The 24,880-nt window shown below is 36.9% G+C and overlaps 1 protein-coding gene across 1 annotated transcript in view; it reads left to right on the plus strand.

Annotated features, from left to right (window-relative positions):
• RNF217 (ring finger protein 217) overlaps positions 1 to 24,880 on the plus strand; it is a 128,026-nt gene that overhangs the window by 81,716 nt on the left and 21,430 nt on the right. The window contains exons 2-3 of the mRNA XM_030853544.3: positions 910 to 1,143; positions 13,021 to 13,185. Of these exons, the coding sequence (XP_030709404.1) occupies positions 910 to 1,143; positions 13,021 to 13,185 (399 nt within the window). The remainder of the gene's footprint in view (positions 1 to 909; positions 1,144 to 13,020; positions 13,186 to 24,880) is intronic.

Consider the following 24,880-nt stretch of genomic DNA (forward strand, 5'->3'; position numbering starts at 1 on the left):
AGCCAGATCTCATAGGGATTTTTTTAAAGCATTAGGATTGGTTTAGTTTTCTTACTTGTTCCTATGATTCTGATGACATGGGAACAGTTATATGTTCTTTGCCTGGAAGAGCCAGGGAAAATAGAGGGTTTTTCTAGCAATGTTTTTTGTTTTGTTTTGTTTTGCGGTACGTGGGCCTCTCACCGTTGTGGCCTCTCCCGTTGCGGAGCACAGGCTCCGGACGCGCAGGCCCAGCGGCCATGGCTCACGGGCCCAGCCGCTCCGCAGCATGTGGGATCTTCCCGGACCGGGGCACGAACCCGTGTCCCCTGCATCGGCAGGCGGACTCCCAACCACTGCGCCACCAGGGAAGCCCTCTAGCAATGATTTTTAAACTACTAGATGTAGTATATATACGTACTTTCAAAATCCTCTTTTTTTGTCTTTTTAAAGTAGTTAAATGTGCCCTAGGTTTACTGCTGAGTAAGGTTGTAGTAAGGAAACTTTGTAGTAAGGTTGAAAAAACTGAAACACATTTTCATCCTAGCTGTTCCTTTAGTTGGCTCATTGTCTGAATGCTATCTCATCCTGCAGTTTCCAGAGGATGGAATGAGAATTTGCTTCCTAGGTGAGCCTGTGGCTTAGGCCCATTTAAGTTCTCATATTTGATTATCATTATATTTAATGATAGAGAATGCTTAAACACGCTATCAGTCATTTTGGAAACATTATATAGTATTATTTATTTGGTACTGCCTGATATAGGTACCAAAGTGATTATCATTTATTATGTTAGGAATCATGAAAAATGACAGATAATCCTTTACAGTAATCATGAAATAAGCAGTACGGTATGAAAAAAGAAAAAGAAAAAAGAAGAGAAGCTTAATAACTGGCACTTTTTTCTCTCCCATTTGCTCTTTCACACAGGTACAACTTGGCCAAGTGGAAATCAAATGCCCTATCACAGAATGTTTTGAATTCTTGGAAGAAACAACGGTTATCTATAACTTAACTCATGAAGACTCCATCAAATACAAGTACTTCTTGGAACTTGGCCGTATTGATTCCAGCACCAAACCATGTCCTCAGTGCAAGCACTTTACAACCTTCAAGAAAAAAGGACATATTCCCACCCCTTCCAGATCAGAAAGCAAATACAAAGTAAGCATGTTCACCAGAGTTGTGGGTTAGATGGCACATGGTGGGAACAGCCAAATTAGGCCAACTTGTGGTAGGCATTAAGTGGGCTTCCTTCCCTTATGGAGTCCAAGGTGAGTATACAATGGCGATGATTCTGAAAATGTATGGTTTGGGGATGCTATGATTATCATCGTTAGAGCACTATTGAGGATTTAATTAAACTTCTTTGGCTTTAACCTGTGTAAAATTCACTAATTGAAAGACTAATCTTTGAAGTAATTATCATTGCTATTACTAAATATTAAATAAATACTAAGTCTTTTAAAAAAATTTAGTACAAGCTTAAATTTTTCAGTGAACCCAATGTGAGTCCTCCTCCGGTTCTGTCTATAATAAGTGAAAATAGTTTAATATGCTGTTTATTCATTTATTCAGCAAATACAAAATGCCAGTATATGCTAGGCAGTGTGCTAAGTTTTGGGGATACAGTGGCAAATGTGACACAATCCTTGCTCATAAAAATGTCTAATGAAGGTGAGAGAGACATATGTTCTAAAATGACAGTTCAATATGAGTAGTCAAAAAACAAAAACGTGAAACCCAATACACTCGTGCTTTGAGAACACAGACCGAGGAGGGGGGCTAGCGTGTCAGGAAAGGCTTCATGGAGAAGATGCAGTTCTCCAGGCAGATAAACAGTGGAGAGCATTTCAGAGCAAGGGATGAGTAAGAGTCAGGCCTGGAGGCTGAGGCAGGCGTGTTGGAAATGAGTGCTTGATAGAGCTAGGGAGAGAGAGTAGCGGGGAGGCAGCTGGTCAGGTATTTAAGAGCAGATCATGTTGAGTCTTTTACACTGTGCTCAGGCTTGAGTTTAATTCTGTGGGCATTGCAGGAAGATCATTCTGGCAGCATATAGAGGATGTCAGAGGAGGGCAAGACTGAAGGCATGGCAACCATGGCAACAACTGTGGGAGCAAATCCTTGATTCACAGCCCTAACTGTACATTAGAATCACCTGGCGAGCTTTTAGACACACCAGTGCCTGGTCTCCAGCCCACAGCCCTCTCACCCCAGAACTGTCTTGCAAATATTTGAACTTCACCAGGTGACTCTAATATGTAGCAGAATTGGGAACCTTTGCAGTAAATGAAGCAGAAATCAATACAAACTAGATGTTGTTGATCATGAAACAATTAAAATCATTGGTAATAGGTGGGGGATGAAAAATCTCAACCTAAAGTGAAACTATTAAGCAGCTCTCAAGAAAAATAAAGCTACTGCAGAATTTGGGGATGATTATTGTTGTTACTCTTATTTACTCTTACAGAAAAGATGATCTATAACAGAAGAGGTAAATTATCCATCCCCCTGTTCTATATTCTACATAGTTCTACACAATTCCTGAAGCAATGATTTTTACTGTTTAGTTTATATGTTTAGTTTAATGTTTATATAGCATTTTCATCATTAAACTCCAAGTTCTCACATTAGTATTAACTACCTGATTCACATGCCCATACCTGTCTGGATATTATGAGTAAAGGGAGCGCAGGCATGGATACTCCAGCAAAGCCACTGTGATATTCATGATTACAGTATAGCACCCTAAACTGAGACTAATATCATCATTCTTTGGGGCTAAGCAATGGATAGTTTTTAGGTTTGCTGTATTTTTTAAAATTCAGTTTTCCTAATAACAGAACCCACTTCCAAATTGGTATAGTTTGTCATAACTTTAAGAGCAGTGAATTCAAGTACTTGAATAAAATAAATTGAGTCATAAGGCAACAGAAATAGAAAAAAAGTTTACTGCTAATGTCTAACATGTCTGAGCAATTTAAACTCTCTTCATGATATTGCTTAGAGCCTAAATTGTGTTTTGTATCTATTAATAAAACCCTTGTAATGTATATTTCAATATTATTCTTTGTGAGTCGAGTTATAATGTCCTGATCCAAGATGTCCTTCTTTGAGCATTTATTATGGTTTCTGCTGTCAATTCAGAAGCACTTAACATACAAGGTTAAAATTGCTTGAAAATATTATAGCTATTTTAGAGCAGGAAATACCTTTGAGTATATCACATATGAAATTTGAGATATAAAATATCATGTTTGGGTACTTCATTTGAATAGGTTTTTGTAAATTTTTTGTACACTGCTGGTGGAAAAGGGATAAACAGAATATATCAACAAGCAGTAACAAGACCTTTTAGGTGCCAGTTTAACCTTCCAGGATAAACTGATCTCCCTCACTCAACATCTTCTGGCAAAAATTTAGTAAATAGAGCTTTCCATTATGTTCTGAACGCAATAAAACTCTTACTATATGAAATAGTACAAGCATATTCCTGAATTGAGAAATTTACATTGAGACAACCTTGCCTTTGGTCAAATCCAGTCTTCTTCATTCATAACATTTGCCTTCTCATCCCTGCAACTCATGAAGCCAAAAAGTTTTACGACTCCATTTCTACACGATTGACTTTAGAAATTTCCATTTAGAAATTAATTTAATTTAGAAATTAAATTTCCATTTAATTTCCATTTAGAAATCTAATTTCTAACCTAAACAGTTCCTATAATTTATTAATGCAGCTCAAAATCCATGTTAATACAGAGAACAAGTTAGCATCAAGAAAACAAAAATGTTGAAGTTATGGTTGTAATGGTTCTCAGGTGATGCCTGGAGACAGACACATCACCAGCACCTGAAGGTTTTCTCCATGGCAATTATCAGCTAAGATTTTATGGTGTATTCGTGTGGTTATTTGCTTAAAGTCTCTCGCACTGGTCTCTAGGAGACCAGGTCCAGACTTGCTTACTGCTGATAACCTGTGTCAAGCACTTTGGTAGAGTATTCTCTCAAAATATATGTCTTGAGGGAACGAATAAATGGGCCAGTGCATAATAAATGTGGGTGGAATATGCTGAGAGCACAGGAGAAGAAAAGACAGGAGAGATTGGGAAGGCTTCAGTAAAGGGCAAACACATTAAACTAAGCCTTGAAATGTTGAATTTGCTATGCTAGAAAAGGTGGGTCAGAGCACAGGCTTCAAACCAAATTTAAATTCTCAGCCTGCCGTATGCTAGCTCTGTAACTCTGAGTACAGTTTCTGCATCTTTTACTGGTGGTAGTAATAATACCTGTCATAAGAGTGTAATAAGGATTAAACAAGTTCACACATATAAAGTGCTTAGCACCATGTCTGATATATCCTAAGTGCTCAACACGTGCTAGAAATTATTATGCTTATTATCACTATCAGGCAAAGGCAGCAGAATGAACAACCCTGGGTTATTAGGGAAGGGACTGAGGAGTCAAAAAGAATAGAGGTGGAATAAAAGATGGGGTGACTGATGGATGGTCAGAGTAAAGGGGGGTGAAACAGACTGTGTCTTGAGAAAGAGGAGCAGGTTTGGGGAGTAGAAAACTAATTCATTTGAAATGTGGGATAAAGTTAATTTTGAAGACCCTTTGGGGCATCAAAGAGATATCCAAGAAGCATGGATCTAACGCTAGGAGTGATCTGATGGAAAGCATTAATATTTGAGGAGGGGAGGAGGTCCCTGAATTCACAGAAATTAGAAATATATGTTTTGGGAGGTGGGAAAAGTTACAGTTTCTCACGGGAGAGAGGAGAGGATTGCAGATACTTAAATGTACTTATTTTACTCCTAGGAGTTTTACTGAGGTAGGGGCAGTTCTGGGTTTCCTTCTTATTTCCAAGTGTAGACCAAGAAACGATCCCCCTTTTCATATTGATTTGGAGTAAGTTGAAGGGCATGCATAAATCAACACAGGGAACATGTTGGAGATAATCCTCTTTATGGTTTCCTTGAGGCAAAACTAATAATAATCCCCACTCTTCTCCCACAAATATTAAGCAGAACCTTGATAATTCACAAAACAGTGCTTTGACTCATCATAAGGTGAAAAAAGCCAATAAAATGTCCTGAGGAAACTCCCTCTATGTTCTTACCTTGTATATTATGCATTACTTTTTCTCTCTTGTAATCATAAATTTTCTGGGTTGAAATCACAGTTTATATTATAAAACTGCACAAATGCATTATTTCCTCATGCGGAAAAGAACTTTTCTAAGGTCTTTAAGAGTATAATCAAGTCGGTGGGTTTGTTGTTCCTAATTGGTGTACTTTAAAACATGCTTAAGTGAAAGGCTGGAATTCTAGTAATACCCAGCTTACCCTCTTCCTTTGTCAGTTATTCAAACCTCGATGACCTGTCCTAAACTCCAGAAAGATACCTCTTTGGACTGCTTCTCCCAACTCCCTTACCATCTCAGTCTCTATTTGGGTTCAACCAAGGGTTGGCATTGGCAGGGAGGATGGAAAGGAGAATAGTTGATGCATTACTTCCTTACTCCCTTCCTAATTCAGTGCCAAAGCTCTGGCAGTAGCTATGTCCCTCCATGACTGTGGCTTCCCCCTAGATAGTCCCCCACCCCATGTTTCTAATTCTCACTGGGCTCCAGAAAATTCTTTCTTCCCTTGTCTCTTTGGCCCTAGGGATGGCAATGGTTTCCCACTATTTCTGCTTCTGGGGGCCTGCCTGTCCTTTGTTTATTCAAATCCCAGCTGTACCTCTTCAGTTGTACTTCCAATGAGCAACTTTCATTTATATAGAAATAGATAAAAAATAAATGAATAAAATGTGCTTAAGCTTCCTTCTTGTAAACATGATGTGAGGAATTTTTTCCATCTATAAAAATGTTTAAAGCTTTCACATGAAAGTGTAGTTAGCATGCTGCTCTGCTCTTCTGTTTTCCCTCGACACCATCACTTTAGGTTGACAGTGTTTACAAATTGGGAGTCAGATTGTGCATCAGCCTGGCAAGATCAGTTTAGCTTACGACACACACTGAATTCTCTTGGCAGTAATGCATCATTGATGTCAGGAGCCGATAGAAAACAAGTGTAGTTTCTTAAATGATTGTTGCTAGCATAGATTTGTGAGAGAGATAAAGATAAAAGTTCTCTAGCCCAGTTTAAAGAAGCCATCTTGTGGGGGAGGGATAAATTAGGAGGTTGGGACTAACATATCCACACGACTGTATATACAATAGATAATCAACAAGGACCTACTGTATAGCACAGGGAGCTCTACTCAATATTCTGTAATAACCTAAGTGGGAAAAGAATCTGAAAAAGAATAGATATATGCATATGTATGACTAAATCACTTTGCTGTACACCTGAAACTAACACAACATTGTAAATCAACTATACTCCAATATAAAGTAAAAATTAAAAAAAAATAAAGAAGCCATCTTAAACAAAGGGTGTGTTATATATGTTTCCACTAAACAAATGTATAGCACTCAGCTATGATGCAAGCCTACTAAGTTTTATTAGGATGCGTTTCCCCCTCTAGTTACTAATGAGATGCTTTGCTAAAGTTGTTCTTTGTTTCCTGTCTTGATGCATAAGTTAGCCGTAATATTTTATAGAGTCTTTACTTGTACTTGGAACTTCTAGCAACAAAAGCCAAATATTGGAATTCATTTGAAATTTTAGCCTTCATCTGACCTTAAAAAAGAAAAAACTACAATAATTGTAATAATAGAGGCTCATGGCTACCATAAATTGACCAGCCATGGGATTGAGAACTGTCTGTTTTTTTCACTTCATCACATCATCCCTTGTATCTTCAGCACAGGAGACAAGTGAAGAATCATTTCTCTTTGACGACCTGCTGAATAGTGGGTAAAAGTAAGCCAAGCCTTGCTCCCATTATAAAATGATCTGGAAGATGTTAGGAGTGTGCATTTCTCACCTACTTTACTCTGTATTTCTACTTTTCCATATTTGCCATCTCAAAACTGTAAGGGAACCCCATGCATTAGTCTAAATGCCTACCAGGTGACCATTCAGACACTGAACACTTCCATCGTTAGGAAACTTGGTACTTATAGAATCATTCCCTTCCATTTTGAAAGATTCATTGTTACCTTCAGGCTGAGATCTCTTTCTTCTGCTTCACCTATTGGCTACAGAGAATACTCCCATTTTCTCAAGTACACTCTGTACTTAGCCCTCTTGCTTCTTTCCGTGGGTATCTCTGTGAGATGTTAGCCTTTTGTGTTGTGTTCAGAATAGCGTGTCCTTTTGAAAACCGGATGATGCCATCCTGCTCTGGCTGGTGAATTTGGGTTATGCAAATCAGAGCAGAATCTTCCAGTACACTTTATATTCATCTATGAAGAGGTGGAAGAAATAGACTCAGATATTCCTCTGGGTCTTGCTCTCTAGGTTTAGAGGAAGAGTCTGTAAATGCTTAAAGATGATTCCTGGCAATACAAGCAAGATGGGTTAGTATGGAACAGTGATTCTCAAATTAGGGAGAGAGGAAGGACCCTTTTCAAAGAACAAAACCCCCATTCCCAAGTTCTGATATACTGCCCTAGGAAAGCATGCCTCTCCGTTGAAAATAAAAGCTAGTATTGAAGTGAATGTATTGTGCAATAAATAGTGTGTTGCACATGTAAAAGGAGCCTGGGAACCGTAAGAGGGATGTCGGTAAGGTTATTTATATGAATAAACGCTCTATCTCCATTTAGGTTATCTTGTCATGAGTTACTATGCATTCTTGTCCTTATTTGGTCCCCAACCTTTAGGAAAGTTTCCCTTTCATTTTCCAGTTTAGTTTAAGCTATGCTGTGAGAAATTAAGGGAAGGCTCACTTGACCACGTTTGGACTATGTTTAGGGAGCAGTGCCTCATGAAGCCCATGTGTTATTGGCACTACATTCAGGGAGAGGTTCCCAAGTAGGAGGTAAAATCTTAGGGAATAAAATCAAGGCAAGAAGTCAAGTCATCTTTCCCACTTGGGGAACCTTCCGCCACTGCCACTCTTGCTCTAGCATTTGATCTTGTAAGGGAGCAGATCGTGCTTCCTTGAAAGTATTTGAAGTCACGCATAAGAGACTTCTTTTCTCCTGTCTGTAACACCCAGCACTTCCTCACAATATTCTTCTCTTCAAGAAAACCTCCTTAAGTTGTTACAAAACTTTTTATAACTACAAGATGTCGTGATTATTTACATGTATATTGATCAGTTTCTTTAGGACATACTAGTCAGACAGCCATAAGTTCTCTATGGTTCGTATAAGAAGTTTCTGGACCACAGTGTGTTTTGAAAGACACATCAGGAGTATAGGAACCTTAATGTAAGACTAATTGGACCCTGTTTTTGGGCACATCTACAAGGCTCAGGGTTGACCCAGCTGAAGTGACACCTCTGTTCGGGCCCCACTGGAGCACTTACTATTTCCCCAATGCACCGTGTGCTCTCAGGCCTCAATGGTGGCTCAGGCTGGACTCTGCCTGAAGTGTTTTCCTGACATCCCACTGGGATAAGTGGGATAAGTGACATCCCACTTATCTTCCAAGGCCGTATTCTCTCTGACTTCTACTCTTTAGCCTTCCCTGAGGCACATTTCTCATGGCACGCTCTTGTCCAAGCGTCTACTCTAGCAGTTGTTACATGGTTTTATAGCTCTTGTGGTTTATTATATCTGTCTGCCTTCAGTAATTTTTTTGAGGACAGTATTTTCATCCTTTTCGATGTGCCTAAAATCAGTACACTCAGTATCTGTTACTTGAAGGTGCTCAATAAGTATCTGTTGAATGGTCAAATGATTTGATGAATGTTTCATTCTTGAGTATTTGTCTTAATCTGAATTTCTAATAAAGCAGATTCTTCTTGGAAAATCGAGTTAATTCATACTCGATTTTGTCGAGTATGTTGTCTAATATTTTGAGTTTGATAAGTAATGATTTTGTGATTTATTTAAAATAATTATGAATATAGGAGTATAGTATTTAGGCAAGAAAAGACTTATTTGGGGTGCTCTTTGGTTTTGAATTCTGTTTTTGTTATGTGGGTTATTTCTTTATTGGCATGATGAACTGTCAAGAGAAAATACCATTTGCTTCGGGCAAGTGGGTTGGTTTAATTTGTCATCTGAGTGTCACTGTAGCCCAGAATTCTAGAAAAACTAAGGGGATTCAAAAGTAAAAAAAATGTAATATGAGTTTCTTTTATTGTTCATGGATTATAGAACAAGTTAGTCAAGATTCCTAACTCTGATAACTTTATTTTTGAAACACTTGTAGCCTTGCCTCTTGTAGAAGAGTTTGCACATTAATCATGATGTTCAGTAAAATGTTATGTGGGTAAAATATTTAGTAAACATCATTTGGTAATCTAAGAAGCAATGATACCATCTCAGCCACTGGTCATAAATTAGACATGTTGGGTTTTCTTGGAATTTATGTAATGTTAGCCAATATGCAGTACTTGCTCTGTGCAAAATAATTCATTTTACAAAGAACTTACTGAGTGCCTACCATGTGCCACAAGTTCTGTGTTACTTAACTCAGGAAACAGAGTGAATGAGAAGCAGCCTTTGCCCTCAGTGAACCTGTAGGCTGTTAGGGAGATTAGATAGCTACGTGTAATGTAGCTGTAATGTAAGTTCTGCAAGATACTGAATCTGGTTGGGAGAAATAGTGAAGACATCTTGGAGCAAGTAGCATTTCATCTGGTTAAGATTTCAATAGACAGATTGTGTTCATTGGACCTTCTCCAATTACAAGAAGCAGAGCTTTGCTGTCTTTCAAGCCCCCTCACTTAATGCGTTCTACTATAAGGTTGCACGGGAAGTAGTAGGAAGGGCAAGAAAGCAGTCTCAGCTGCCACCCAGGCGGGCCTCGTGGAGAACCAGACACTAGCTCTGAGGACATGAGAGCCCCTCTGTTGTGTTACTAGAAGTGAAAATGACTGCTGTTCCCTTCTCCAGTGATCTGCACTGTGTTCACTTAGCTTTTCTCTGTCTTTGCATCTGCAGCCAAGGTAGAGTGCACGTGTATCCCTTTTTCATTCCTCAAGAGAGAAAATCTGTCTTGGCTAATCTCTGTTCAACAAGGAACATGCTCTTCCCAAAGCTCCTGCCAGCCACCTCGTAGGCTTCTTGCCCACAAGTAGATCCCTGCTTTTAGCCTGGGGACTCATCCCTGGTGTAATCAGTTGTGGCCAGTGCTGTGGGGTCACATGATACAGAGCAAGGCTCTCAGACTTTAACATGGGGACGAAAATGCAGGCTCTGGTTCAGTAGGTCGGGGGTGTGACATGAATTCTTTGTCTCCAACAAGCTCCCAGGTGTTGCCGATGCTGCCGCTTCCCCAACTACACTTTGAGTAGCCAGCATAGAGTGTGGTGACCGCTGTGTGAATATAATGACTCAGGAGGCAGGCACTCTGTGTGGGAGGGCTGTGGCTGTGAGACGGCATTTCGTGTGGAGGAAGATGCAGTGTTCATGTCTACAATTTTGAATATGGTTACGGTTGGAATGAATAAGGCATCTTCAAACCAAAAAGTCAGTATTTAAACAATTCAGGTGCAGTCTTTGAATAACAAGGTGGTTGGGATTGGTGATTAGTCCTTGTCTTATTTTAATCCAAAGCAAGGCAGTAGTTATTTTAATGTTTTCAGTGAGACAGTAAGCAGGCGAGTCTGAATTTAAATTATTTATCTTCACTTGAGAGCTTGCGGCAAAACTCCTTTCATAGTTTGCAACCAAGTCTGTGTTGTCTGTGAGGATCGGCAGTGAAACTTAGTTGTTTATTATGTGAAGTTGGGAGCCAGAGTCCCTGGGAAGGACACCGAATATTAGATTCCTTATCATTCTTAGGAGAACCTACATTTCTAATTGTCTTCATTAGAGATCCATAGATACGATAGTTCAGCACTTGGTCACAGAGCTCCTTGAACCATTATGATGTCTGACATCCTTTGAGTTAATACCAGTTTCAAAGCCCCCATTACAGTCATCCTTCTACTATTCATTTCATAAGTATAATCTAAGACTGACTGATTAAAAACCAGAGGTTTGGTTTTTTTTAATTTAACAATGCTAGAGTTCAGTAATTTAGAATTATGTATAATGTCTAATAGAAGAGAACTGAATTAAATATTCCAGCCCTTCTGACGTAGTGGCAGAAGCAGGAGGAAAAGTGAGTCTTTTCGACTTCCCCGTTTCATTCATTACATTCAAAAATTACGTTCACGTAGGCCCCCATGTAATATTCACATGTATTCTTCATTGTTTTAAGTGATCTTTTTACACTGTTTTATTATCTGGAGTTTACCTGCTTCGACTCATTCTTCTTACTTTAAAAATAACTTATTTTAACTTTAATGATCAGAAAAGGCAAAAATGGCTATTTTAAATGACTAAATAGTATCATCCTTTAAAAAAAAAAACAAGGGGTCTCCTAATTTATGGGAGTAAAATCTTGAAAGGGATTTTCAAAATTCGCCTTATGTTGATAGTCGTATAGAATTCTGATTTACTGAATAGATTAACCACATGACCTTCTTTGACTTTTACACTTTGGTTTTCAGTCATCAAAGCAAGAATGCTGTTTAGTATGAGGAATTGTTTTGGCCAATGAAAACAATGCTGGCCTTGAAGTCAGAGAACTTTACTTGCTATGTTTCTTTGGGCAAGTTATTTAATATCTGTGAGCATTAGTTTCCTCATCTGTAAACTTACGATGTTCATATCGACTTTGCAGCATTATTTCGTTGATAAAGATAAATTATGCATGTTATGCAGCAGTATAAACATTACCATATAACAGCATTTTAATAAATAAACATGAAGATTTTTAGAATTTTATGACAAAATACTATTTTGTTTTGATATAAAGTAAAAGAGAAAGTATTTTTGTTACTCATATTTGCATAGGAATAACATTATCTATCCTTGACATAGATGAATACTGCCGTGCTTTGAGGTATACACATAAGAGCTGATTGTAATTGCCACTCAGTTAATCTATAGATTGGAACCACCATTGTCAAAAAAGTGGTTTTCCAAAAAAGAAAGTAGTGATATTGTATACAGTTTACCAAAAGAAATTCTAACTAATCTTCAAAGTGTAGTCAGTAAATTCAGTCATGCTCAGTGAAGTAATTTGCAAGAGCACAGAGAATAGTCAGTTGTTTATAGTGAGACATTTTATTAATTCACTTTAATCAAACAGAACGGGGAAAGTCAAGTTATGCTCATATGTTTGTAGAGAGTGAGGACCAGAAATATGGTGAGAGAATGGGATGCTGCACTGTTATTCAAAACACAGGAAGTCAGATAAAGTGTCTTTCATATCAAGTGGAAGACAGATATTTTCAAAACATACACATGCATTTTCACATACACCTCCACACAGTGAGCATACGAAGACATCTTCTGATGGTTTCCTAGGTACAGGCCACAGGACCACCATATGTATATATTTCTAATAAGATCCTTTATATTATTTTTATAATTAACCTCCCTTAGATTAATAGCAAACCATGGATATCCATTATCATAGCAAATGCTGGTATAGTAGTTTATTTGCCAGTGCATTTTTCATTTGATGAAGCATCTGTGGAGCTTTGATTTTATAAAAGTGAATGAAGCCATTGGTAAGAAGAGCGATGGAAATGCCTGGAAAATTGGTTCAAGGGACAGGCGAGTTCAAGGGCAGAAGCCTGAGTGTGGATCTGGGGCATTGTGAGCCTTCAGATTTTGCTCTGTGCTTCAATCTAGGGGGTTTTCTTAAGGCCAAATTGATTTCCAGAATATCCGAAGGGTTTAATTCTAGTGTGGTCTACAAACAGTCAGATCACCCATGCCAAAGCAATTCTTTCCTCCTTTAATAACAGAACAGTCATATCTTATTCTAGTTTCAGTTTTGTATAGGGGGAGGTATTTTAAATTTGGACCAATTATAGCCTTTTAGCTAATTTCCCTAAGCATCACCATTCTTATCTTTTTAGACAATTTAATATATCTACTAGTACTTAATATTACTTTTCCTTATGCAGATCCAGTGCCCCACTTGCCAATTCGTCTGGTGTTTTAAGTGCCACTCTCCTTGGCATGAAGGTGTTAACTGCAAGGAGTACAAAAAAGGAGACAAATTATTGCGTCACTGGGCCAGCGAAATTGAGCATGGGCAGAGGAACGCCCAGAAGTGTCCGAAGTGCAAGGTGAGACAAACTTCGGGAGGGAAGGAAACAAACACGTGCATCTGGCTATCACTGAACAATACTATTTACAATATTGAAGTGAAGTCTCTGTATAACTTTCTTAATGCAGAGGTGGAGAAAAAGAATATTTGCTGTTTCATTTTAGAAGAGTAATTACATAACTAAAATGAAGATTTTTATATGTAAACAATGTATATTCTTACATTACATTTCAGAATTTAAGGAGGCTACGTGTAAATATGGATCTTAAGCTTCAAAATTCTAATTTTCCATTTAAAAATGGAGATGTGTGTACCGGAAAAAGCTCATATAAAAATGATATAAAGTATTATTTCTAGTTTGCCAACATGTACTTTAATCACTTCTCAATTAGGTAGGCTCTGAATCCTTGTAATCCTTTGGGATTTTTCCCCTCTGCCATTGCTTATCACTTTAGGATTACATTAAACTGGTCATTTCCCTTTTTGTAAATCTGGTGACGTAGAAGCTAAGAGCTAAAATCAGGACTTTATGAATCCCATTTTACTTTCATGCAAGTAATCGAGAGTTAGCAAGCATTTGAGCAGAGACCTAGATGTTGAAAGTCAACCATGCAGACAGCCAGGGAACGATCTCCTATAGACAAATCAGCATGTAAATCCAGCCAGAAAACTTTGGATTTGACTCTTACAGGATAGGGGTCTGTTGAAGTTTGAAGTTTTTGGGTTTTTTTAAAGCTCACTTTAGAAAATTATATGTATGTAAATGCGTATGTACACTCCACCACGTGTGGTTTCCATTTTGTGCCAAATTTATTTTTGATAATCATGTCTAAACCGGGCCTAATTTTCTTTCAAGAATAATTTTGCAATTCCTTCCAGGATGCTTAGCACCAAGATAAATGAAATTTGAATTATCAGGAAAATTTTTTAAATTAATCATGTGAATGAAGCTTGAAGTAGTAGAAGTATATTCTGAAGCCTATAAATGAGAATAAATATAATACACAGATTCACTACACCAAATTCACACACTAGTTTATATGTATAGTAAGTAAAGCATTGCCTGAAATAACATGTTATGTTCTTAGCAATTGGAACATGTTATGTTCTTAGCAATTGGAAGAAATTTTTGAAATAGTTTGGATGGCCTGGCTCTCTTAAAAGTGACGTCTACAGATGTTTGAGTTAAAGCTTTCTTTGTTTTCCATGTAGAAGGCAAATTCATTTACAATTATCCCTTTGATTTTTTTTAAAAACATCTTTATTGGAGTATAATTGCTTTACAGTGGTGTTTTAGTAAGGCTGCTTCAGATCACTGCATCAATTGCTCCGTAGATTTTTATTTTTTACCCATTGAAGAACAATGGGAAGATGAGGCCTTTCCCCCTTTCTGTTGCCTTTCCAATTTACTCAGAGGTACTGCTCAGTTTCAAACTAAATAAAGGCCAGTAGGAATTCAGGAGTGCTGTTTAAGTCATTCTGCTTGACACTTTGTTCTTAAGTATACTTTATATCCCTCTGGAAAGCTGTGAAACAATTACCAGTTGGCCTGGCTCTAAGAATGAGCGCTAAATGAGGACCACTGCAGCATTATATGTTAGGGATTTTCTGAATGAGTTGAGGTAATACATAAAAACATACGTTTGTTACTGTAATCCCTCAATCTAACATTAAATGAACTCGATGTATTGAAAGAAAAAGCACCCAGCTGTAAGGAATTTACTGAATGCACTAACAGCTCCCACAGTTTTTACAAATATAGATAAACAGCTAAGAGGATGCATACACGCTGGTTCTCTTTTGAAATAATAGCTAAAAGGTTGGGGTTTGAAAATGAACTACCCTTTAAATAGCTGAAGGGGAAGGAGCCAAAGAACCCTGGAATGAGTTTACACGACTGCCTTGTAGTGGAGAATGTACTTGCTGGTGAGATCCAGGTTCCATAAAATTTATGTCAGCTTAAGTCATATTTTATGACTCGTTTTGAATACAGATAGTTTCAGGGCTTTTATAAGCATATGACTTTAAAGTTTTGCACTTTCTTAATTGTGATTTTTTTTGTCATTGTTGTTGGACCATAAAATTATATTTTTGCCCATGAAGCCTCTCTAATACTAGAAATCCACAAGGAGATGTTATTCAGTGTATTAGTATTTTATATTCCAAGGCTTTATTTTTATAAATAATCTTTTAAAATTTATAAATATGTAAAAGGAAGATACTAGGAATTTATGAAAAAAATTTCACACAGTGCTTCCAGGTGAACAAAAGAATTATCATACATTTTCATATGAATATGTTTTCAATAATGATCAAATATGTTTAAAATTTTGTTGTGACCAAAGTATATTTATGTACCCTGGACAGGTATATTTGCTTAGATTGATTCATAATTTTAATAATTATTTTGATTTTTTTTTTTTTTTTTTTTTTTGTGGTACGCGGGCCTCTCACTGTTGTGGCCTCTCCCGTTGCGGAGCACAGGCTCCGGACGTGCAGGCTCAGCGGCCATGGCTCACTGGCCCAGCCGCTCCGCGCCATGTGGGATCTTCCCGGACTGGGGCACGAACCCGTGTCCCCTGCATCGGCAGGCGGACCCTCAACCGCTATGCCACCAGGGAAGCCCTATTTTGATTTTTAAATGTTTGTTTTGTTCATAAAGGTCATATATGATAGAAATTTGGAAAAGAGAGGGAAAGAATTCACCAGAATCCTGCCACTCCAATATACTCACTGTTAACATATTAGTGTCTCCTCGGTCTCTCCTCTATTTAAGTAGCTTTAAAAAAAATAGAATCGTAGTATGAGGATAATTTGATATGCTTTGTTTTTCCATTTAACATGTCAAACCTTTCTTATGTTACTAAATAGTTTTCGTAACATTTATTAACTAAGTAATATTTGCTTAAATATCCTTCTGCTATTAGTTACCAAAGCTGGCTTTGTTGGTGTTCGGGGTTTTTAAAAAAATATCTATATATTATAAATAGTGTATTGATATTCATCTTGAATATGTATTTTTCCATATTTTGGACCCTTAAAAGCATATATTCCTGAAGACAGAATTACTAGGTTAAAGGATATCAGTGTTTTCAGTATTTGGTACATAGTGCCAATTTGCTTTCTAAAAGACTGAAACAATTTATAATTCCACCAGAAAAATCTGAGAACCTATTTCTGTATGATCATTTCTTATTAGCAGTTCAAGTATTTTTAAATGCATATTTAATACTTTAAAAATATTTTGTTCTTTTATTTTGAATTGTCTTGTTTGCTTTTAGATTGAGTACGAATTCATGTATTTTTGAGTTCGAAATGCCCCTTTTTGAATTATCTGTTCATATCCTTTGCCCACTTGTTTAGGTCAGGTTGGGGATATTTTTTATTATCAAACTATATGAGCTCTCTATTTTCTATTTGAAAATATTAATTCCTTTTCTGACATATTTTTTCCTATCTTTTATTACTTTCTTTTGTATCAGTGATAATTTTTTTTAAACTTAATTGGTTTATGTGTGTGCATTTTTTTAATTTTTAAAAATTTGTGTTTGACCAAATATATCATTCTTTTTATTTTTGGAAAGAAAGAACACATAAACACACACATATATATGATATGTGAATATATTTATATTTATATATCTTTTATAAATATTTTACTACTAAGCCTAAAAAGTTATCTATCATCCAGAAGCTTGATAAATGGTCTATTTTCTTTCTTTCTTTTTAGTATTTAATTTCTAAATATTTTAACTCTTTGATCTACCCATTACTTATTTTGATGTTTATTATGCTTTGGATACATACACTAATTTTTTCCAAATTAATAACATCTAATCTAAATGTGTCCCCCTACCCATTGATTTGTAATTTTTCTCTAAACATATGTTAAATTAATATATATGAGAGCTCTTTTCTGAGCTCCCTAATCTTGTAGCCACCAATTTTTTTAAAAAACTTCTGTGCTTGTACTGGTGAGTGTTAAATGATTAAGCTTTTGTAAAATATTCCCATCCATACAAGGTTTGATAATCAATTCATTATTTCAATTAGTATTCCAAATAAACCAACTTTTCTTTCATTAGCTTATAATTATTATTTATCCTGTAATGAGTTTTTATCTTTATCTCAAGTGGAAGGATCAGTTTAATAGATGGTATAATGTTATGAAGAGATTTGACTTATGCTGAGAAATCAAAATTATTATTTATAATTGAATTTTGGCAGATAATCAGAATGAGTATTAAAACATTTTTTCTCCCATATACAATCAAGATACTTATTCATAAGTGTGTTTTTTAATACTAGTGTAAAAATATACAAGCATTTATGGAAGTCATTTATTTATAGGACATTTTTATGAAAAATTAATAGTAGCATAGTAAGATCAACTTTTCTTAGCCATTTTTTTTGAGTCTCATTGCTTCCTTAATTCATAGTATTCTTCAGTCACTTGTGAGACACCAATTTTTATCTTAAAAATGTGTCTTCTATTTTGTATAAATTCTTAACCTACCAGAAATATATGCTAATTTTAAAATGTCTCTCTGGAAAATAGTTACCACAAGACTAAATCTAGTTCATGATAATTTTAAATTAAATTTAAAGCAAATAGCAGATTTAAATTTTGTTGGAGGTATTAGAATATTTGTTCAGTTTTATGCAAAAATTCATTTGAGACTTGTGTCTTATAGCACAGATTAGATACTAAACTCTGAGTTAATAAGAAAAAAAATTGTCAAAGAAAGTGAAAAGTGAGATGCACACCTAAAAATTAACAAACGTGAGATTATACAATACAAAACAAATAAGTAAGCAGTTGTAAGCAATTGCATTTGTATACTTTAGATTTAAATTGTTCATAAAAAATTTTGGAAACAATATTAAGTGCAAATTTTTTTAATATATATTATCATTTGAAAGCCTGAAATGCTTAAACTATTCCAAAGTATACATTGATAGTTCTTTAAATGGTATAGTAATACCCCACTAACTAAATTAAAAGCAAAAAACAAAGAAATTATTTTATCATTTCCTTTTTTCCAGAAAATGGCGACCACCTATAATTTTATTGTTCAACGCATACTTTATAAAAAGTCATTTTTTTTTATTTGGCAGCACTGTGCGGCTTGCAGGATCTCAGTTCCCCAATCAGGGGCTGAACCTTGGCCACAGCAGTGAAAGCCCATAATCCTAACCAGTAGGCCACCAGGGAACTCCCCGAAAGTCTTTTTATTATTTATTTTAGTTTATTAATAAATGTGTGTTAGGTCATAGCAAACCCCAGCTGGATGATTCTAAAGGCCTGAACAATTTTAGATTTTAGAAGAATTAGAAATCTCTAATATTATTGTCTAATATTATAATAAGCATCATTAAAGATAAAAACAATCATGAACCTTCAGGAATGTGAATGAGAACTCTGTAAGAATGGTTAATGATCCAATCTTCTGATTGTTCCTCAAAAGGTTTAATACTAGTCAATTAGTGTTAGTTAACCAGGTTTTATCTTTTAGCTATATCATGTTTTTCTATTTAAAATGTTTTTTAAAATGGGGTTTTAACATTCAAAACTCGACAAAGGCCAGATTTCTGCCCTCTGAGTATATTTTTTTAACATACGTACTTTCAAAAGAGAGCTTGGACACACCTTCAGGCCCTTTTACCCAATAATTTGAGGCGAGCCAGTTTAAAGCCAGCAGGAAGTTAAAGTTAAGAAACAATTTTATAAAAAAGGCAGTATATAAAGAAAATTTTATCTCTTCAAAAATATTTCTGAAAGAAATATTGTAATATGTTAACATCATTAAATATCAGTGGTAAATCCATGCATGTCTGTTACACTATCATCTTTAAATCTTAAATGTTGGAAATACTTCATGAGTAAAAATAAGTAAAACCTAACGAGAGAACAGAAGGACTCTAACATCACAGCTTTCTGGAGCTGCTTACACATCTCTGTTTGCCTCTGCAATCTCTAAGGATTTGACTATTACATTTTCTTTTTCCTTCCTCAGGTAAAAGTTCAATGTTTCTAAGAATACTGGGCTTACTAAAGCAAAGTTGGTGTTAATATTTCTCAAAATGGTTAGCTTTTCATAATTTGGAAAATTAAAGGGGAATTCCTCAAACATCCCTACCCCAAACTACCTTCTTCCTTAATGTCAGATAAGAGAAATACTTATGTAAACATTTATATAATGTGGTACAAATATAGTCATAGCCAACTAGATGAGATGCAGCTGACCACTTTAATTTTTCTCTTATATAAGTAATAACATATCTCTAGTTAGGACATTTTACAAAACATTGAATAGGGATAATTAATTAGGAAGTTATACATTTTCATAGGCTAATATATAAGTAATGTGATTTATGAATTAAGGGTAATTAAGTCATTTATTTTATTCCAAGGTCAACATATATCCTATTTTTAGGAGGCAGGACAGTCACTTTTTTTTTTTTTTTTTTAAGAAATGCCAAGATATGAGCAGGGAGTGCTGAGTTCTAATATGCCAGTTTTATTTTATTCATAAAAATGCCTTTGTACAACGCTCTGTCTTTCTTTGTAGTGTTAGCACAGTAATAATAATGGCAATACTATCTACATGTACTGATATTTACTACATATTACTCTCCATTGCAGTTTTACACGCATATTATCTCATCAGATCCTCAGATGTGATACTAAGATGCTAAGTTCCAATGTGCCCTCCAAATCTTAACTATTAAATGCCTTTTGATAAAACTTTAAGGTGTTTCACAGTAATAATAAAATGATAGGTTCAATAGTATGTGAGTTACATTTGTTGTCTCATTTAAATCTCAAAGAAAAGTTGTGAGAAAGGGGTAATTACCACCACTTAAAGATATAGAAACAGTTTCAGAGAGGTTAAGTAACTGAACCAAAAGGCAGGCAGGGGAAAGTACATTATATTCATAATTTATTGAGAATTTGGAATTAAAGGAATTTGCTTGTCAAAATATTTCCTTTCAGATATTTTATTCTCTTAAATCCTGTAATAGGATGCTTTTGGCAAAAATGTATTGATTCAGAGAAAAGATTAATTTGCTCCTGTTCACATCAAATTAGCACAAACCCTGTCTGTGGGCTCTTATATCTGAGCTATAGCTATAGAGCCTATGGTTACTGAGGAAAGAACTTAGGGTATTAATGTTGGATTTTATAGATAATCCTGCAATTCTCTAGCACTTCACACATCGCTGCAAAAGTATGTTCAGCAGCTGGTGACTGCTTTTAAATAGTGCCCGTTGCAGAAAATAAAATAGCTTCTCCTTGACCACTAATTACCCACTTTAACTCTCCAGATTGCTTGAAATCACTAAATTTGAAGCAGCGGTTATCACTGCTACTGGTTTTCTTGAAGTGCCAAAACCTAGACCTTAGTTGTGAGAAGAGCCTGATTGTTTGGTAACAAATGTTTTACAGGATATAAACTGTATTTCATCCAATGCCCCATTTTTATGACTAATAACTTCAATATTTGTTTACTGTCTGAGAATGTATAATGTGAGTACATATAACATTTCATTAAAAATCAATATATTGTCCTCGTAATATAGAATAAAAATAAGTGCAAATATAATGAAATAATATGTATTTCAACATGTAAATGTTCAGGTACCATGACATTAAAAGACAAAAAGTAGCAGATTTTTGAACCCATTTAAAATGCATAAATTTGGATTTAAGAAACCATGAAGTGAAGCCTAAATATTATCAATAGCTATCGTTTTTATCTGACATTTTAAAATGAGGACAAAATTAGTGTATATGTATATATATATGTGTGTATATATATGTATGCTTATATATGTATGCATATGTACATATGAATGTATACAATTTTATTGCTAGAAAATTCAAGATACATTAAAATCATAAGGGGCTTCCCTGGTGGCGCAGTGGTTGGGAGTCCGCCTGCCAATGCAGGGGACACGGGTTCGTGACCCCGTCCGGGAGGATCCCGCATGCCGCGGAGCGGCTGGGCCCGTGAGCCATGGCCGCTGAGCCTGCGCGTCCAGAGCCTGTGCTCCGCAACGGGAGAGGCCACAACAGTGAGAGGCCCGCGTACCGCAAAAAAAAAAAATCATACATACCTCTTTGGGGCTTATATATAAAATGAAGTTAGATTCTGAATACAATCACTCTTTCTCAGTTTACACCGTAGTTATACAGTAACTAAAAAATTATCTAGTAAAACCATACAAACATTATTTTGCGTTTATATATAAAATGAAATTAGGTAACATGTTCAGATATTTATAAACAGATTTTCACCAAATGAATGTTTAGTGTGTCAGAAAATTGTATGGGTGGAACCTAAATCTCTTCTGTGTGGGGTGTCCCAAACATTGAAGAACAGCCCGAAATGCCAGTATCAGCCACCTTTGTGACAACTGAACATTCCCCTACCAAAGAAATTCTGAAGCATCTCCAGGGGCCTGAGAGACCCTGTGGAGAGCCCCTGTTAGAGATGAGGGCTTCTGAGAGGAATGAAGGCCAATGAGCTGTGTAGACAGGGAATAATTGAGTAAAAATCTGCCCATTTTCCATTTGGATACCTATGGGGCCAGTTTTGCTCAAGGATCTAAAGCTTTCTAAGATGGTTCATTTATTTTTCTTTTCATTTGATTTCACGCTTTAAGAATTGCTTTTTCTTTCTGCAGCAAACTCAAGTTAGAATTCCAAACAGGATACAAGTTTTGCTGGTAGCAGCAATCAGTAGGCAGATCAACAAAGTTTGGAGAACTATGAGAAAAGGTCTATATCCAAATTCCTAAGCAATGTCTTCATTTGCCTTAGTGAGCTTCTCCAGCACAGTGCACTTTCCTGTCCCCAAGATGGGCTTTCTCATAGTTTCTCCATCTCAGTAAATGGCAACTGCAACCTTCTAGCTGCTCAAGTCAAGAATTTGACCTCTTTCTCTCACACCCACACATACTGTCAGTCATTAACTTTTGTAGATTGTACCATCGAAATGTATGTGGAATTTGACAACATCTCAGCACCCTTGCTGTCACTAATCTGGTACAGGACATCATCATCTTTCTCCCTCTAAGATTTTTGCAATAGCCTCCTGACTGGATTCTTACTCTTCACAATGTTCCTAACCCAGCAGCGCAGCAGCCAGAACGAGACTGCTAAACCTAAGGCAGATTACGTACCCCTCCGCTCAAAATCCTCCATGGTTCCCATCTCACACAAAGCAAAAGCTAGTCCCTACAGTGACCATGTGCCCCATCACACTCTGCTCACGCCCGCACCCCATTATTCCTCCGACCTCATCTCCTACTTTCTTCACCCTCCTCCAGCCACACTGCCCTCCTGGCTGTGCTTTAAAAACATGAGGCATGGGCTTCCCTGGTGGCACAGTGGTTGAGAGTCCGCCTGCCGATGCAGGGGACATGGGTTCGTGCCCCGGTCCGGGAAGATCCCGCATGCCGCAGAGAGGCTGGGCCCGTGAGCCATGGCCGCTGAGCCTGCGTGTCTGGAGCCTGTGCTCCGCAATGGCAGAGGCCACAACAGTGAGAGTCCCATGTACCGCAAAAAAAAAAAAAAAAAAAAAAACCATGAGGCATGTTTCCTTCTCAGGGTGTCCATGCCTGCTCTACCCTTTGAAATATTCTTTCCCCAGATATCTACACACCCAGCTCTCTCCCTTCATGTCTTTGAGCAAAATTCAGCTTCTCAGTAATCACTTTCCCCTACCTCAATAGGTAATATGCTCCTTATAGGCTTTATTTTTTTCCATAGCTCCATATTGCTTATCACTATTTAAAATAGTGGATATATTTTGCATCATGAGAGCGGGGATATTAATCTGTTTTGATCCTTGAGGTACCTTGTGCCTTTAGAGCAGTTCTGGGAACTGTTTAGCACTAAACAGAAAATGGTTGAATGAATGAATGTCATTTTTCTTTCCTCCTTATAGGTACTTTTAGTGAGAATCCATTATGTGCTCTGTACAGCATGGTCCTTTTTCTCTTGAAACCCACAGAGGGGAGATGCAGTGGTTACACGGAAGACGATAAAACACTGCTGCACTTCAGCAGGGCTTTGCGTAGAGTATTATAAGAGAGTTCATGGTAAAGGGGACATCTCCGTTCATCTCGGGGAAAGCAGGGAGAGCTAGGTTGTTGAGGATTGTTGGGTGGATTTGGCATGATGAAAGGTATCCAGGAGTGGGAGTATTACACTTAAAGGACAGGGCACAGAGCCAGGAAATGAGTGCTGTGTACCAGAGCCACAAGCACTTTGTGGTTCCCTTAGAGTAGGGTTCACAGAAGGAAGTGGTGAAAGGTGGGGCTGTAGAAACAAACAGAAGCCTGGGCTTTGCATGCAATGTTAAGAAACTTGGATTTCATCCTCCAGACTGAAAAGTTATAAACAAGGGAATGGTGGTAACCAATTTATATTTTAGGTTGGTTGCTGTTGATTATATGAAGGTGGTTGTAGACATCTAGAAGGAAATGGTGATTGTATGAGCTAAGGTAATGGTCAAAGGCTAGAGAAGAGAAGTAAGTATTCGATAAATATCTTGTGGCTAAAACTGTCTGATTTTGTTCAGTGGCTGGAGGTGAGAAGTGAGAAGAGGATAACAACAGGGTATTAAGCTTGAGTATCTAAATAGATGGTGATACCATAAACTGTGATAAAATCATGGAGATGGAGTTTTCTTGTTGTTGGGCTAGGGAGCCTTGGAATGGTTATGAGTTTGGTTTTGCTTATTTGACTTTGAAATGGCTGTAAGGCATACAGGTGCATATGACCCCCAATCAGTTGCTACATGACTCTGCAGCTCAGGAGCCAGGTCTGCAGTGGAAATTAGGAAATGAGATCCAGTGGAGGGAAGTTGAAGCCATTTGAGTATGGAAGAGATCACCCAAAGAGTATGTGGTGATTCATGGATGGGATTAAGAGGTAAGTGAAGAAACGAAATTGAGTTATTTGTAGTGAGGTGGACAGACCTAGAGTCTGTCATACAGAGTGAAGTAAGTCAGAGAGAGAAAAACAAATACCGTATGCTAACACATATATATGGAATAAAAAAAAATGCTTCTGAAGAACCTAGGGGCAGGACAAGAATAAGGACGCAGACGTAGCGAATGGACTTGAGGACACGGGGAGGGGGAAGGGTAAGTGGGATGAAGTGAGAGAGTGGCATGGACATATATACACTACCAAATGTAAAATAGGTAGCTAGTGGGAAGCAGCCGCATAGCACAGGGAGATCAGCTCGGTGCTTTCTGACCACCTAGAGGGGTGGGATAGGGAGGGTGGGAGGGAGATGCAAGAGGGAGGAGATATGGGAATATATGTATATGTATAACTGATTCACTTTGTTATAAAGCAGAAACTAACCATTATAAAGCAATTATACTCTAATAAAGATGTTAAAAAAAAAAGATAAGTGAAGAAATAGGAACCTAAGAGAGGTAAGAGGAGCCCCTGGAAAAAAGGTGTCACTGAAGCAAGAGTTTATCGAAGGTCAGAGGGAAGTGTAGTGGTCAACTGATTAAATGACACTGAGAGATACAATAAGATAAGAATTAAAAACATGTTCATTGGATTTGGCAATTAGAGGGTCATGGATAATACTCATTTGTTCTTTTAATATTTATTGAGAACATGCTATGTGACAGGATCAGTGCAACTCCCTTTAATAAAATAACAAACAAGATATACATGA

Source organism: Globicephala melas, chromosome 14 (assembly GCF_963455315.2).
Source record: "Globicephala melas chromosome 14, mGloMel1.2, whole genome shotgun sequence".
NCBI lineage: Eukaryota > Metazoa > Chordata > Mammalia > Artiodactyla > Delphinidae > Globicephala > Globicephala melas.